General features: G+C 43.1%; 1 protein-coding gene and 1 pseudogene across 1 annotated transcript in view; one reads left to right on the top strand and one right to left on the bottom strand.

The window, feature by feature from the left end:
- LOC115126624 (voltage-dependent P/Q-type calcium channel subunit alpha-1A-like) overlaps positions 1 to 17,449 on the bottom strand; it is a 340,470-nt pseudogene that overhangs the window by 188,534 nt on the left and 134,487 nt on the right.
- Positions 1 to 17,449, top strand: part of LOC115126622 (voltage-dependent P/Q-type calcium channel subunit alpha-1A-like) — an 87,940-nt gene that overhangs the window by 58,530 nt on the left and 11,961 nt on the right. The window contains 4 exon segments of the mRNA XM_065011044.1: positions 1,131 to 1,295; positions 2,411 to 2,521; positions 5,774 to 5,857; positions 13,604 to 13,720. Coding sequence (XP_064867116.1) covers positions 1,131 to 1,295; positions 2,411 to 2,521; positions 5,774 to 5,857; positions 13,604 to 13,720 — 477 coding nt within the window.

Raw genomic sequence — 17,449 nt, 5'->3', positions numbered from 1 at the left:
CGAATCGGCTTTCTATTTCACAACAAACCCTCCTTCACTCACGCCACCAAACATACCCGAGTAAAACTGACTATCCTACTGATCCTTGACTTCGGCGATGTCATTTACAAAATAGCCTCCAACACTCTACTCAGCAAACTGGATGCAGTCTATCACAGTGCCATCCGTTTTGTCACCAAAGCCCCATATACCACCCACCACTGCGACCTGTTTGCTCTCGTTGGCTGGCCCTCGCTACATATTTGTCGCAAGACCCACTGGAGGGTGGGGACTTATATTTCCCTCACTAACTTTAAACATCAGCTATCCGAGCAGCTAACCGATCGCTGTAGCTGTACGTAGCCCATCTGTAAATAGCCCATCCGATCTACCTACCTCCTCCCCATATTGTTTTTATTTACTTTTCTGCTCTTTTGTGCACCAGTATTTCTACTTGCACATCATCATCTGCTCATCTATCGCTCCAATGTTAATTTGTTAAATTGTAATTACTTGCTACTATGGCCTATTTATTGCTTTACCTCCTCACGCCATTTGCACACACTGTATATAGACTTTTGGACTGTGTTATTGACTGTACGCTTGTTTATTCCATGTTTAACTCTGTGTTGTTGTTTGAGTCGGACTGCTTTGCTTTATCTTGGCCAGTTCGCAGTTGTAAATGAGAACTTGTTCTCAACTAGCCTACCTGGTTACATAAAGGTGAAATCAAATTTAAAAAATAAAATAAACATTTAAAATATGATGGCAAAAAAACATGACTGTAAAGAATTCATTACAACAAAGGACTTAAGTTACAAACTTTCTAACAAATGGAACTTAAACAAATGGAAGAAATGAAAAAAACTAATTTGGGTAAATGTGGGTTTTGACACTCTTATGTAGGTGTCATAATCAGCCATAAAATAATTAAATATATGTCACAACAGGTGATGTCAGCTGTTATGACATATGATGACATGGTCCGGACCGTGTCATAACGGTCCTACCAAGAGTTGCTGAATATCTTCTCATCTTTAGAATAGAAGCCTACACATCCTGTGGGTTTGCAGGATCGGGATAGAAGACCACAGCACTTTCAGTGAGATATTAACCCATTATTGTCTGTCTGTGTATGTGTGTGTTTCCAGAGAGGCTGCATAGACTTCGCCATTAATGCCAAACCGTTGACGCGACACATGCCTAAGAACAAGCAAAGCTTCCAGTACCGCATGTGGGAGTTTGTGGTGTCGCCGCCATTCGAGTATACAATCATGGCTATGATCGCGCTCAATACTATCGTACTGATGATGAAGGTACAACAAGCCTGGACACCCTGATTATATCACTTCATATATACCCTCACTTCACTCACACACATATAACTTAACACGGAAGTCTCTCTCTCTCCATATATCTATCTATCTATCTATCTATCTATCTATCTATCTATCTATCTATCTATCTATCTATCTATCTATCTATCTATCTATCTGATTTAACTAATGTTTCTGCCTCTGTGTGCTAACCTGTGTGAGTGTCTCTATCTGTCTTCATATGCGTCTTCCTCTCTGTCTGTGGTTGTCTGTGTCTCTGTGTGTGTTTGGATGTGTCTTCCTCTCTGTCTGTGGTTGTCTGTGTCTCTGTGTGTGTTTGGATATGTCTTCCTCTCTGTCTGTGGTTGTCTGTGTCTCTGTGTGTGTTTGGATGTGTCTTCCTCTCTGTCTGTGGTTGTCTGTGTCTCTGTGTGTGTTTGGATGTGTCTTCCTCTCTGTCTGTGGTTGTCTGTGTCTCTGTGTGTGTTTGGATGTGTCTTCCTCTCTGTCTGTGGTTGTCTGTGTCTCTGTGTGTGTTTGGATGTGTCTTCCTCTCTGTCTGTGGTTGTCTGTGTCTCTGTGTGTGTTTGGATGTGTCTTCCTCTCTGTCTGTGGTTGTCTGTGTCTCTGTGTGTGTTTGGATGTGTCTTCCTCTCTGTCTGTGGTTGTCTGTGTCTCTGTGTGTGTTTGGATGTGTCTTCCTCTCTGTCTGTGGTTGTCTGTGTCTCTGTGTGTTTGGATGTGTCTTCCTCTCTGTCTGTGGTTGTCTGTGTCTCTGTGTGTGTTTGGATGTGTCTTCCTCTCTGTCTGTGGTTGTCTGTGTCTCTGTGTGTGTTTGGATGTGTCTTCCTCTCTGTCTGTGGTTGTCTGTGTCTCTGTCTGTGGTTGGATGATATTTGTCATATTCTTTAATGCATTTATTTCTGTCTCTGTATTTGTGTTATTGTGCATTTCTGTGTACTTGTGTATGTCTATGTGCATATATTTGTATATGCATGCGCAAATGTGTGTGTGTGTGTGTGTGTGTGTGTGTGTGTGTGTGTGTGTGTGTGTGTGTGTGTGTGTGTGTGTGTGTGTGTGTGTGTGTGTGTGTTTGTGTTTGTGTATGTGTGTAGTATGACGGAGCCTCTCCGGCCTACGAGGCTGTGCTGGCCAACCTGAACATCGTGTTCACCTCGCTGTTCTCCATGGAGTGTGTGCTCAAGATCATCGCCTTTGGAGTGCTGGTAAGTGTGTCACACACGTCTTCCAATGATGATAGGAATTCATTTTAGATGTAACTAACTAACTAACTACATATAACTAACTAACTAAGCAATCTATCAATCTAACATGCCAAAGCTTGCCCTCAAAGTATAGTCCTATAGCGATCTGAGAATGTAACTAATCAGCTAGCTAACTACATGTAACTAACTACATTGAATCTAATGATCCGTTTATCTGTCTCTCTATCTACTATCTACTGGTAGTATGTGTATAAATGTATAGAGATTATTATTGTTTTTCCCAGTTAATAACCTGTGTACTGTAGCAGTCACCTGGGTATTGAGATAGACAAATGGCTATAGGGGGAGGGATGGGTGAGAGGAGAGTGAAGGAGAGGAGAAAGGCAGAGAGGAAAGGTTTGAGGAAGAGTGGTGGGAAGATATATGGAGAAGAGGGGGAATAATTAGAGGAGAGAGAGAGAGATATAAAGAGAGAAAGAAAGAGAGAGAGGGGAGAGAGAGAGAGAAAGAGGGAGAGAGAGAGAATGTTTTTAGATTTAAATAACCTTTATTGGGTCTGGGAACCCTCAACACAATAAACACTCACAAAACTGTGGTTACACATCAATTAAAAACACAACACCAAATCTTCCTCCACACTAACTCTACACAACAGCCTCTGAATACCCATATATTCATAAACAGATCAATGTTGTTAACAATTTTGTAATAGGCAAACTCAACCCTCAGTCTCGCTGCCAACATCACCTCCAGCAGTCCCACCACACCCGCAGACCCCTGTCCCCAAATACTGTTATTTTGTGTCTTCCATATTGCTAATGTAGCTGCCCCTGACACAAAATTAAGCAAGAGAATTACACCTCTTCGACTAAACCTGTACTTTGGCCCAAAATATAAACTGTTGGGAAGAGAAAACCTCTCCCAGAGCAGAGAACCAGCTAGTGATCAGGTCAGTCATCCCGACCAACCTGGGACACTGTAAGAACAGATGTGCCAGAGTTTCAGACTCCGGTGAGTCTAAGAAAATAAACACCTGTCGCCGAAAAGACATAACGTGTTTCAAAGCCGGGTGTTTGAAATGACATAACCTGTTTCAAAGACGGGTGTTTGAAACGACATAACCTGTTTCAAAGCCAGGTGTTTGAAATGACATAACCTGTTTCAAAGCCGGGTGTTTGAAACGACATAACCTGTTTCAAAGACGGGTGTTTGAAACGACATAACCTGTTTCAAAGCCGGGTGTTTGAAACGACATAACCTGTTTCAAAGCCGGGTGTTTGAAACGACATAACCTGTTTCAAAGCCGGGTATTTGCAACCCAATGGGACAATCTCAATTGATCTTGCAAATGTCCCAAACCGCAATAACTCACACTTCAATAGCTCATTGGGAATAAACAATGGTACATTCAAAATCGTTACCCTTGTTGATGGAGAAAAAAGCTGCGTAACTTGAATAAACATAGCTTGAAGAAGTACGCCATGCTCAACCATACGATCAACAAGACGCTCTTCTTTAAGAAATACGCCATGCTCAACCATACGATCAACAAGACGCTCTTCTTTAAGAAGTACGCCATGCTCAACCATCCGATCAACAAGACGCTCTTCTTTAAGAAGTACGCCATGCTCAACCATACGATCAACAAGACGCTCTTCTTTAAGAAGTACGCCATGCTCAACCATACGATCAACAAGACGCTCTTCTTTAAGAAGTACGCCATGCTCAACCATACGATCAACAAGACGCTCTTCTTTAAGAAGTACGCCATGCTCAACCATACGATCAACAAGACGCTCTTCTTTAAGAAGTACGCCATGCTCAACCATACGATCAACAAGACGCTCTTCTTTAAGAAGTACGCCATGCTCAACCATACGATCAACAAGACGCTCTTCTTTAAGAAGTACGCCATGCTCAACCATACGATCAACAAGACGCTCTTCTTTAAGAAATACGCCATGCTCAACCATACGATCAACAAGACGCTCTTCTTTAAGAAGTACGCCATGCTCAACCATACGATCAACAAGACGCTCTTCTTTAAGAAGTACGCCATGCTCAACCATACGATCAACAAGACGCTCTTCTTTAAGAAATACGCCATGCTCAACCATACGATCAACAAGACGCTCTTCTTTAAGAAGTACGCCATGCTCAACCATCCGATCAACAAGACGCTCTTCTTTAAGAAATACCACCACCGCTTTATTCATCGCAGAAGCAACATTCTCGTATCCTACCTTCTCTCCTACGGCGGCCAGAAACTCCTCCACAGTGACAGGATCTTCAGTAACACACCTAAAGCCGTGCCGAAGTGACAGGGGCGACGTCCCCATGTGGGTCACCATCCCCGCCAAAACCAGGGCAATTCTGACAAATACAATATACTTAATACTACCACAAGAATAAAAACAATAATAACATTAATCATGCATAGAAAAAGGCAAACCACCAAGAAAAGGAAACTCCAGACAACACTCGCACTCGCACTCGCACTCGCTCATACAATTCCCAGCATGCACCAAACACTCCCAACATGCAGAGAGAGAGAGAGAGAGAGAGAGAGAGAGAGAGAGAGAGAGAGAGAGAGAGAGTGTGTAACGGCTTTCTTCCGTCGAAGGAGAGTCGGACCAAAATGCAGCGTGGTTAGTTCAATACATCTTTAATATAGAAAAAACACGAACAATACAAAAACAAGAATACGGAACGAGAAAACCTATACAGCCTATCTGGTGAAATACAAACACACTGAGACAGGAACAATCACCCACAAACACACAGTGAAACCCAGGCTACCTAAATATGGTTCCCAATCAGAGACAACGAGAATCACCTGACTCTGATTGAGAACCGCCTCAGGCAGCCAAGCCTATACAACACCCCTACTCAGCCGCAATCCCAAATACTACAAACCCCAATACGACAATACAATAAACCCATGTCACACCCTGGCCTGAACAAATAATTAAAGAAAACACAAAATACTAAGACCAAGACGTGACAGAGAGAGAGAGAGAGAGAGACTAATAAAAAGGAGAGTCAGGGATTTTAGGACTCTAGTCATATATGCTGCTGGAATGACTTCAATATGGCATAACTGGCGTTCATTTTATCTCGTCTAATCTATGTCCTGTTGCCGTCTGACACTGACTCAACTTTTTTGTCCTTTCTCTCCTCAATCTCTTTCCTTTCTTCCTACTCCTTCTTTGTTTCCCTCCCTTCCCCTCCCTCTTTCTCTTCTGCCCACAGAATTACTTCAAAGATGCCTGGAACATTTTTGACTGTGTGACAGTCCTGGGCAGCATTACAGATATTTTAGTGACTGAGCTCGGGGTAAGTGAGGAGGCAGGGGGAATTAACAGTGGGAAAGGGAAATGGTGTGTCAGCAAGTTCAGTGGAATGAGTGGGAGAGTGACAGAGGCAGAGAGAGAGAGAGGTAGAGAGAGAGAGAGGCAGAGAGAGAGAGAGTGTAAGGGGGAGAGGTAAAGAGAGTGAGACAAGTAGAGAGAGGGAGAAAGAGAGAGAGAGAGAGAGGTAAAGAGGTAGAGAGAGGGGGGGTGTTGGACAGGTAGAAAGAGAGAGAGGGGGGGCAGATAGAAAGAGAGCAGGGGCACATAGAGAAGCAGAGAGAAAGGCAGAGAACGTAGTGTACAGGATCTTGCATTGCTCAGTGAAGCATGAACATATTTTGAAAGCCTTACATAATTGTCCCAGTTGGTAGAGAGCAGAGCACAGAGACCTGGATCGTGGTAGCCCAGCCACCACTGAGACAATACTCAGGAGACTAACACACACACACACACACACACACACACACACACACACACACACACACACACACACACAGACTACTTTACTGATCTGCTAGGCAACCTGACAGCCAATCAAATAACCAGCCTCAAAACAATCTGGCCAATCAGACTGTTCCTCTAGCCAGGCAACCACTTAGCAACCAGTTGGATAGTGAAGAATGATAGCCAATGAGGTAGACACACTAGTTATTCAGGTATTCAGGCAGGTAATGTGGTGTGTGCGCGTACACTTGTGCATGCATGCGAGTGTGTGTGTGTTGTAATGCCTTTATAAACCATATTATGAAATATGAATATTGTTTTTGAATGTTGTGTGTCTCTGAGACAGTCCTGACAGCTATACCTTTGTTTCCATTAAAAAAACCTAAACTCTATCAACCCAGGTCCTGGAGAGCTATATGCGTTTATAACCAGCCCAGCACCAACAGATCTGATTAAACCTTTAACTCCTCATTGGGACATTGATTGGTTGATTGGTTGAATCAGGTGTGTTACTGCTGGGCTGGAACAAAAGCTTGAACATCATGTAGCTCTGCATGACAAAGGTTGGTGACCACAGGCATAATCATAGAAATTAAATAAGATTTTATTTCAATGGGTATAGTATTTTGACATAATGTTATATCATGTATATTATGATTACATAATATCTTAGTAGTGGCAAGAGTTTTTCCTGACTACATGACTTGAACTAGACCCTCGTTTTTCCTGTCAGTTCTTATGGTGAGGAAAAACTCCTGTCCCCAACTATGCTCTATAAACCGTCCTACCAGCTGTTACTGGCAGTGGATGTTAATGGCAAAACAATCAGGTGGAATTGGTTCCTCTTCTCTAAACTGACCTCAGACCAGTCCGAGACACCATTTGATTGAGAGGGACCTTTGAACATGAAAAAGCAAGCCCTGTTCTTGGATCAGTCCAGTGGTAGTCCATCAAAGTAGCCTTTAATTTGGGTCAGCTCAAATTAAAGCTGTAGTTGCCATTGCGCTGATTCAAACACACGACTTGACAATCATGTTCATTTTCCTCGCAGTCCAATGGAAGCTTGTTAGTGTGTGGATGTTAAAAGTAATCTCATGTTAAAAGTAATCTCATGTTAGGAGTAATCTCATGTTAAAAGTAATCTCATGTTAGGAGTAATCGCATGTTAGTAGTAATCTCATGTTAAAAGTAATCTCATGTTAGGAGTAATCTCATGTTTTTTGAACATGAGATTACTCCTAACATGAGATTATATTATATTTTTTGAACTTCATCTGTTTCCTAGTCGTTGATATCCCTGCTGTTGTATGTATGGAGGCAGTGTTATGACTGAACTGTTGTATGTATGGAGGCAGTGTTATGACTGAACTGTTGTATGTATGGAGGCAGTGTTATGACTGAACTGTTGTATGTATGGAGGCAGTGTTATGACTGAACTGTTGTATGTATGGAGGCAGTGTTATGACTGAACTGTTGTATGTATGGAGGCAGTGTTATGACTGAACTGTTGTATGTATGGAGGCAGTGTTATGACTGAACTGTTGTATGTATGGAGGCAGTGTTATGACTGAACTGTTGTATGTATGGAGGCAGTGTTATGACTGAACTGTTGTATGTATGGAGGCAGTGTTATGACTGAACTGTTGTATGTATGGAGGCAGTGTTATGACTGAACTGTTGTATATATGGAGGCAGTGGTATGACTGAACTGTTGTATGTATGGAGGCAGTGTTATGACTGAACTGTTGTATGTATGGAGGCAGTGTTATGACTGAACTGTTGTATGTATGGAGGCAGTGTTATGACTGAACTGTTGTATGTATGGAGGCAGTGTTATGACTGAACTGTTGTATGTATGGAGGCAGTGTTATGACTGAACTGAACTCAGTAATAATGTGTACATAATGAAAATTCATTTCCTGTTTTATCTTTTTTTACATGCTTTCTTTAACTCTACGCTACTTAATGGCAACTACTTCGTCCCTCTCCCTTCTGACGAATTCATCCAATCAAAATGCACTATGTGTCCATCCATGAAACCTGGCCTGGCCAATCTCACTCTTTGTTAAATCAACCTCCAAAAATGCCGCTATAAACCATGTCATCTGCAACATCCACATGTAGATGGTTTGTACTTTTTTGGAGATACTTTAATTACTGCATCCATTTCCTGGTGTGGCTGTGGTGATGCATGTTGCTCGACTCCTCACCCTGGCAGTGACCCCTGACCTTTGATCTCTGACCCAGGTTTGACAAGATGACTCGATTGACCTCCTGCTCCCAGTCACCGGACAGAGACATTCGACCAATCCCAAATGGACTACCCCTTGTATAGATCTAAAAGGATCAGATAGGATTTAGCTAATATTCCACCTAGCCTATCTGGATGGGTTCGTTGTCAGATTACTGATACCAATCCAATGCTTTCAGATCTACACGTGATAGACCTAGAGGGGCTTCAGGTCAATTTGGAATTGGCCAGTAGTCATTGTCCTAATACCCTTCAGGTTCTGATTTAATACTGTTCAAATGCATCCTTCCTTCCTCCCTTCCTTGAAGGGATCACAGCTCTGATCTGACTGATCTGATCCAAAATAAAGGAACCACTTGAGTAAATGAGGCTTCTGGCAGCTCTGTTATGGTGTGGGGTGCCTTTTCCTGGCATGGTCCACTCATCCCTTTAGAGGGCAAGGTAAATGGCAATAAATACACAGCCTTTCTGAATGCTCCCCTTCAACCTTTCTGTCTTGATGGGAGTGACCTCTTCCAGGATAACAATACCCCCATCCACAGGGCACGAGTGGTCACTGAATGGTTTGTTTAGCATGAAAATCGAGCGACGCCTGAGACAGGAGTAATGGAATTGTCTCATGGAAGAATGGCATTAAATCCCTCCAATAGAGTTCCAGACACTTGTAGAATCTATGCCAAGGCACATTGAAGCTGTTCTGGCAGCTCGTGGTGGCCCAACACCCTACTACAACGCTTTACGTTGGTGTTTCCTCTATTTTGGCAGTTACCTTTATGTAGCTATGTGGTGGAACTCCTGCTCTCGCTAATCTGATCATGTTCAATCAGTGATTATTTCAAGGAGAGAAGGAAGAACAAATGTGTTGTAAAAGTATTCTATCAGATCTGTGGTAATGTAGGAAAGGAACGGAAGCTGGTCAAGCCTATTACAGCCTGGACAATACTCTCACAATCACTAGACATGCACCACTGCTTACATTCCTTAAAACACACACACACACACACACACACACACACACACACACACACACACACACACACACACACACACTAGTGTCTGTGAGAGCCAGGGGAGTAAGGTGTGACAGGAGTACACAGAGTGACTGGGTCTAAAGCTTCACCCATGGCGGACCGGGCTACGGTGCATGCTGCCCCACTGCATGTCTCTGGCAGGGAGGGCACACACGTATACTACTCATAGACACATTAGTTAAACACACCCAGACATACATGGACACTGACCTACACACACATAGACACACACACAACAGTACATAGCCTAATAAATACACCCACATAGGCTTGTGTTGCAATGCCATAGTGAACATGCTCTTGATGGGAGCTGAATGTGCCTACTGCCAAGCCCTCTCTAACCCAGAACCCTTCCCTTGGTAGAGGGTTGAAGGACCATGCACATCATAGGACCGTGAGCATCACAAACATAGTTTACAGTAATCAAATAGGACAGTGAGCATCACAAACATAGTTTACAGTAATCAAATAGGACAGTGAGCATCACACACATAGTTTACAGTAATCAAATAGGACAGTGAGCATCACACACATAGTTTACAGTAATCAAATAGGACAGTGAGCATCACACACATAGTTTACAGTAATCAAATAGGACAGTGAGCATCACACACATAGTTTACATTGATCAAGTACAGTTTTATTTCTGTAGTGGTTTTTACAAATGCTTTCGCCATTAAGTGTGTAATAATTTGAGCTATATATTTGAGTTATATATTATATTTCTAAATATCATCAATATACAGTATTTGCAGTTTATCCTTCAACTCAGAAGCCCACTCCCCCTTCCCTTTCTCTGACTGTGACGCAAGAAAGGTTAAGTTCAATTCCATGTAAATTATGTTATTTCAGGAGGTGACTTGAAATTCAGGAGTCCTCTTAAAGCAACAGTGGACAATTTTCAATTTTATGAATTAAATGTTATCTAATTTTATCCCCTGAATTGAGTGAACTGAAATGGAATCGAACCTGACTTTATAATGTCACAGGACTAAAACGAGCCAATCCCTTGTGGAGGAGAGCTGTCAGCTTTGCTGCGTTGCGTTGACACGTGGTTAACTTGCTGTGATCTAGCTAGCTCCATATTGTGCGGTGGTGCATTTGCCTTGAGGATCAGTGCATTTGGTTGTATTTACAAGAAAAACGGTTCCCTCCACCCACTACTACTTACTACTACTAACTACTACTGCTATTACTATTTACTACTACTACTACTACTACTAGTACTGCTACTACTACTAGTACTTCTACTACTACTACTACTACTGCTACTACTACTACTACTCAAATCAAATTTAATTTATCACATGCGGCAGGTAGCCTCAAGTGGGAGGCGGCAAGTAGCCTAGTGGTTAGAGCGTTGGGCCAGTTACCGAAAGGTTGCAGTTAACCCACGGTTCCCGGGGAGGCCGTCATTGTAAATAAGAATTTGTTCTTAACTGACTTGCCTAGTTAAATAAAGGTTAAATAAATACAATTAAAATTTAAAACATGCGCTGAATACCGTGAAATGCTTACTTACAAGCCCTTAACCATCAATGCAGTTCAAATAGAGTTAAGAAAAAATTTACTAAAATTACATAACAATAACGAGGCTGTACCAAGTCAATGTGCGGGGTTACAGGTTAGTCGAGGTAATTGTGAATGTTGCCCTGTTTAAAGGTCTTACTCACATCAGCTACGGAGAGCGGGATCCCACAGTCGTCTGGAACAGCTGGTGCTCTCAGTCATGCTTCAGTGTTGCTTAACTCGAAGCGAGCATAAAAGGAATTTAGCTCGTCTGGTAGGCTCGCGTAACTGGGCAGCTCGCGGCTGGGTTTCCCTTTGTAGTCTGTAATATTTTTCAAGCCCTGTCACGTCCGATGAGCATCAGAGCCGGTGTAGTAGGATTCAATTTTGGTCATGTATTGACACTTTGCCTGTTTGATGGTTCGTCTGAGGGCATCACGGGATTTCTTATAAGCGTCTGGATAAGTGTCCCGCTCCTTGAAAGAGGCAGCTCTAGCCTTTAGCTCAGTGCGGATGTTGCCTGTAATCCTTGGCTTCTGGTTGGGAAATGCACGTATGGTCACTGTGGGAATGTCGTCGTCGATGCACTTATTGATGAAGCCGGAGACTAAGGTGGTATACTCCTCAATGCCAATGGATGAATCCCGGAACATATTCCAGTCTGTGCTCGCAAACAGTTCTGTAGCATATCATCCACGTCATCTGACCTCTTCCGTATTGAGCGAGTGACTGGTACTTCCTGATTTTGTTTTTGCTTGTAAGCGAGAATCAGGAGGATAGAATTGTGGACAGATTTTCCAAATGGAGGGTGAGGGAGAGCTTTGTTTGCATCTCTGTGTGTGGAGTAAAAGTGGTCTAGAGTTTTTTTTCCCTCTGGTTGTACTTTTAACATGCTGGTAGAAATGAGGTAAACCAGATTTAAATTCGCCTGCAATTAAAGTCCCCGGCCACTAGGAGCGCCGCTTCTGGATGAGCATTTTCTTGTTTGCTTATGGCCACTCGTTGAGTGCGGTTTTAGTGCCAGCATCGGTTTGTGATGGTAAATAGATGGCTACGAATAATATAGATGAGAACTCTCTTGGTAGATAGTGTGGTCTACAGCTTATCATGAGGTATTCTATCCCAGGCGAGCAATACCTCGAGACTTCTTTAATATTAGACATTGCGCACCAGCAATTATTGACAAATAGACACACACCTCCGCCCCTCGTCTTACCAGTTGTAGCTGCTCTGTCCTGCCGATGCACAGAGAAGCCATCCAGCTCTATATTATACGTTTTGTCATTCAGCCATGCCTTGGTGAAACATAAGATATTACATTTTTAATGTGCCGTTGATAGGATAGTCTTAATCGGAGATTGTCCCGTTTGTTTTGCAATGATTGCATGCTGGCCAATAATATGGAGGGTAGCGGTGGTTTACCTACTCTTCGGCAAATTCTTAAAAGGCACCCTGCCCTCCTCCCCCTTTTTCTCCGTCTTTTCTTCACACTGATTACGGGGATTTGGGCCTTGTCTTGACAGAAAGCAGAAAAAAAATCTTTCTCCAGTTCTAGGTGAGTAATCGCTGTTCTGTCCAGAAGCTCTTTTCGGTCATAAGAGACGGTAGCAGCAAATTATGTACAAAATGAGTTACAAACAATGCGAAAAAACAAACAAAATAGCCCAGTTGGTTAGAGCCATCCCCTCCTGCACCATTATATCTGAGCATTGTGGGGACCTACTACTACTACTACTACTACAAACTACTACTATTACTACTACCACTACTACCAGCTACTACTACAAACTACTTTGACTACTACTACCACTACTACCAACTACTACTACTACTACTACAAACTACTACTACTACTACTACCACTACTACCAACTACTACTACTACTATTAGTACAAACTACTACTACTACCAGTACTACCAACTATTACTACTACTTCAAGCTACTACTACTACTACCACTACAACCAACTACTACTGCTACTACAAACTAGTACTACTACTACTACTTTCTACCTACTGCTACTACTTACTGCCCAATTGGGTGACATGGTTAGGTTTTGAATATATGATTTTCCTTTCCCCTGTATTGATTCCCTTCTTCTAACTCCTTGGATATGCCCGAGCCTGCTACAAGCCTTGACTTTTTTGGTTTGGTTTGCATTTGATTCCAGTTCTGTTTGGTTGCTTTTCTGTTGATTTTGAATCCTCCTCAGTTTGTTTTTGAACTTTTCCCCTGCTTTTATGGTTTGGTTTGTTTTAGGACAGGAAATAGTTATCTAACATTGCATGGCAAGTGATAAGCTTCTCCTCTCTACCTCCTTTTCTCCACACTTCCCTCCCTCTATTTGTCCCTGCCTCTATCTTTCCATCCCTCTCTTCCCCCTTTTCCCATCTCTCCTTCCTTCTTTCCCCTCACCCCTCCCATGTCTCTCTTTCTATCTCTATTTCTCTCTCTCACACACTCTTGTGTCTGGTCATATTGTGGGGTTGTAGAATAACTTCATCAACTTGAGTTTCCTGAGACTGTTCAGGGCTGCCAGGCTCATCAAACTGCTCCGGCAGGGAGAAACCATCCGCATCCTGCTCTGGACCTTTGTTCAATCCTTCAAGGTAATGCCACACACACACACACACACACACACACACACACACACACAGATATGGGGACCTATGAGAATATACCCACACAAACCCTAGTAGTAGCATTGTGGAGACCTATGACAGAATACACACACAAAACCAGAGGTGTGGACTCAAGTCACATGACATGAATTCGAGTCAGGTTTAAGTCACAGATTTGATGACTTGAGAGTCAACTTCATAGAAAATAAAACAACTTGAGACTTGACTTCGACTTGGAGCCTCAAGACTTGGGACTCGAGTTAGACTTGAGACTGATGACTTATCTGGCCAGATTTTGTAACGTTTGGTCACTTGTTTTGTGTCACTCATTCAGTATCACACTTGCAAACAACAACAAAAAAGATTTGCTAGTGAAATGCACACTCGTCCCTCTGATTGGACCAGCAAACCGTCAATCAACACAGGTTGTGTGAGCTATAGTAGCACACTGAGAAGGTTTTGGGGGGTCGTGAGTGTGTGACCAGAAAGAAAAACTGTGACCAGAAAGAAATAACTTAATTTCTCCGGTTTGCCTGGCAAAAACAGAGTAGTCTACCTACATTGATCAATCTGCTACAGGTTCATCTTTGAAAAATGAAGGAGAGCCGCTAGCCCTAGAAGGTCAGATGCTAAAATTATTATTTTATTTTTATGTCCAACGTTTCGACAGACAAGCTGTCTTCATCAGGGTACAGGCTCATCTTTGCCAGAACAAAAGGCCAATAATTTAATTGATAATTTTCATATTTCAGATAGGCCAAGTTTAGGTGGATTATACAGTTGAAGTCGGAAGTTTACATACACCTTATCCAAATACATTTAAACTTAGTTTTTCACAATTCCTATTTAATCCTAGTAAAAATTCCCTGTCTTAGATCAGTTAGGATCACCACTTTATTTTAAGAATGTGAAATGTCAGAGAGAATGATTTATTTCAGTTTTTATTTCTTTCATCACATTCCCAGTCGGTTTACATACACTCAATTGGTATTTGGTACCTTGACTTTGTTGTCCTTAAGCCATTTTGCCACAACTTTGGAAGTATGCTTGGGGTCATTGTAATTTGGAAGACCCATTTGCAACCAAGCTATAACTTCCTGACTGATGTCTTGAGATGTTGCTGCAATATAGCCACATAATTTTCCTACCGCATGATGCCATCTATTTTGTGAAGTGCACCAGTCCCTTTTGTAGCAAAGCACCCTCAAAATATGATGCTGCCACCCCCGCGCTTTAAGGTTGGGATGGCTTGCAAGCCTCCCCCTTTTTCCTCCAAACATAACGATGGTCATTATGGCCAAACAGTTCTATTTTTGTTTCATCAGACCAGAGGACCTTTCTCCAAAAAGTACTATCTTTGTCCCCTTGTGCAGTTGCAAACAGTAGTCTGGCGTTTTTATGGCGGTTTTTAGAGGAGTGACTTCTTCCTTGCTGGGTTATGTTGATATAGGACTCGTTTTACTGTGGATACAGATACTTTTGTACCTGTTTCCTCCATCATCTTCACAAGGTCCTTTGCTGTTGTTCTGGGATTGATTTGCACTTTTTGCACCAAAGTAGGTTAATCTCTAGGAGACAGAATGCGTCTCCTTCCTGAGCGGTATGACAGCTGCATGGTCCCATGTGTAACGGCATTCCTCCTCCTCTTATGAAAAACACACATAGACTGCCCACCCCAACTCACGCCCTGACCATACTAAATAAAGACAAACGTGACAGTACTCCCCCCCCCCCCCAAAGGTGCGGACTCCGCCCGCAAAACCTGAACCTATAGGGGAGGGTCTGGGTGGGCGTCTGTCCGCGGTGGCAGCTCTGGCGTGGGACGTGGACCCCACTTAACCACAGTTTTTCTCCGCTTCATTGTCCGCCTCCGTGGCCTCTTAAACACGGCGACCCTCGCCGCCGACCTCGGACTGGGGACCCTAGAAATGGTCCCGAATGGACGGGAGAATTTCTAGGGTCCCGAATGGACGGGAGATTCCGGCAGCTCCGGAGTGAAGGGCGATTCTGGCATCGCCTGCCCAACCTTACCTGGTTGAATACTCCCCGTAGCCCGGCCAGTGCGGCGAGGTGGAATAGCCCGCACTGGGCTGTGCTGGCGAACCGGGGACACCATGCGTAAGGCTGGTGCCATGTACGCCGGCCCGAGGAGACGCACTGGAGACCAGATGCGCAGAGCCGGCTTCATGGCACCTGGCTCGATGCCCACTCTAGCCCGGCCGATAATGTACACCCCAAGACATTTTTGGGGCTGCCTCTCGGGCTTCCAGCCGCGGCGCCGTGCTGCCTCCTCATACCAGCGCCTCTCTGCCTTCGCTGCCTCCAGGTCTGCTTTGAGGCGGCGATATTCCCCTGGCTGTGCCCAGGGTCCTTTGCCGTCCAGAATCTCCTCCCATGTCCAGGAGTCCTGTGTTCTTTCCCGCTGCTGCTGCTGTCCTTTACCACGCTGCTTGGTCCTTTGTTGGTGGGTGTTTCTGTAACGGCATTCCTCCTCTGAGGAGGAGAAGCGAGAAGGATCGGAGGACCAATGTGCAGCGTGGTAAGTGTCCATAACGTTTTTTTAAAGACATAAACTGAACACTACAAAACAATAAACGTGAAATGAACGAAACCGAAACAGTACCGTGTGGCAACAAACACACACACGGAAAACAAACACCCACAACTCAAAAATGAAACCCAGGCTACCTAAGTATGATTCTCAATCAGAGACAACTAATGACACCTGCCTCTGATTGAGATCCATACTAGGCTGAACTCAAACCCACAACATAGAAAAACACACATAGACTGCCCACCCCAACTCACGCCCTGACCATACTAAATAAAGACAAAACAAAGGAAATAAAGGTCAGAACATGACACCATGGTGTTTATACTTGCGTACAGATGAATGTGGTACCGTCAGGCGTTTGGAAATTGCTCCCAAGGATGAACCAGACTTGTGTAGGTCTACATTTTTCTTCTGAGGTCTTGGCTGATTTCTTTTGATTTTCCCATGATGTCAAGAAAAGAGGCACTGAGTTTGAAGGTAGGCCTTGAAATAAATCCACAGGTACATATCCAATTGACTCAAATTATGTAAATTAGCCTATCAGAAGTTTCTAAAGCCAATAAATCATTTTCTGAAATTTTACAAGCTGTTTAAAGGCACAGTCAACTTAATGTATGTAAACTTCTGACCCACTGGAATTGTGATACAGTGAATTATAAGGGAAATAATCTGTTTGTAAACAATTGCTGGAAAAAGTCTGTGTCATGCACAAAGTAGATCTCCTAACTGACTTGCCAAAACTACAGTTTGTTAACAAGAAATTTGTGGAGTCGTTGAAAAACAAGTTTTAATGACTCCAACCTAAATCTATTTAAACTTCCGACTTCAACTGTATATGTCTAGAGATAGATGTAACATCGCACTTCAATACTTATGGGATGAAGATGTAATATATTCTGACAAATTAATTAGGATATTTGTGAGGAAGAAAAAGGCTACATGATCATGCTCTCCATCCGATCCTGCAAGCCTCTCTGCATACATGTAGACCGTATGATCCTGCCTGCTCTGGACTCCAGACTCCAGTGACCTGATATCCCTCGTCGATATTGACTGTAAACATGAATGACTTTCAGCTCAAAATGAAAGTGTAAAACTCAGTTTATTTCTGTATCTTGCGTTTTGAAAATGAATCACCTGTGAGCGTGTGCATGTGTGTACAT

Source organism: Oncorhynchus nerka, linkage group LG26 (assembly GCF_034236695.1).
Source record: "Oncorhynchus nerka isolate Pitt River linkage group LG26, Oner_Uvic_2.0, whole genome shotgun sequence".
Classification (NCBI taxonomy): domain Eukaryota; kingdom Metazoa; phylum Chordata; class Actinopteri; order Salmoniformes; family Salmonidae; genus Oncorhynchus; species Oncorhynchus nerka.
Note: the sequence above shows the minus strand (reverse complement) of the source record. Positions and strands in the feature narration are given on the sequence as shown.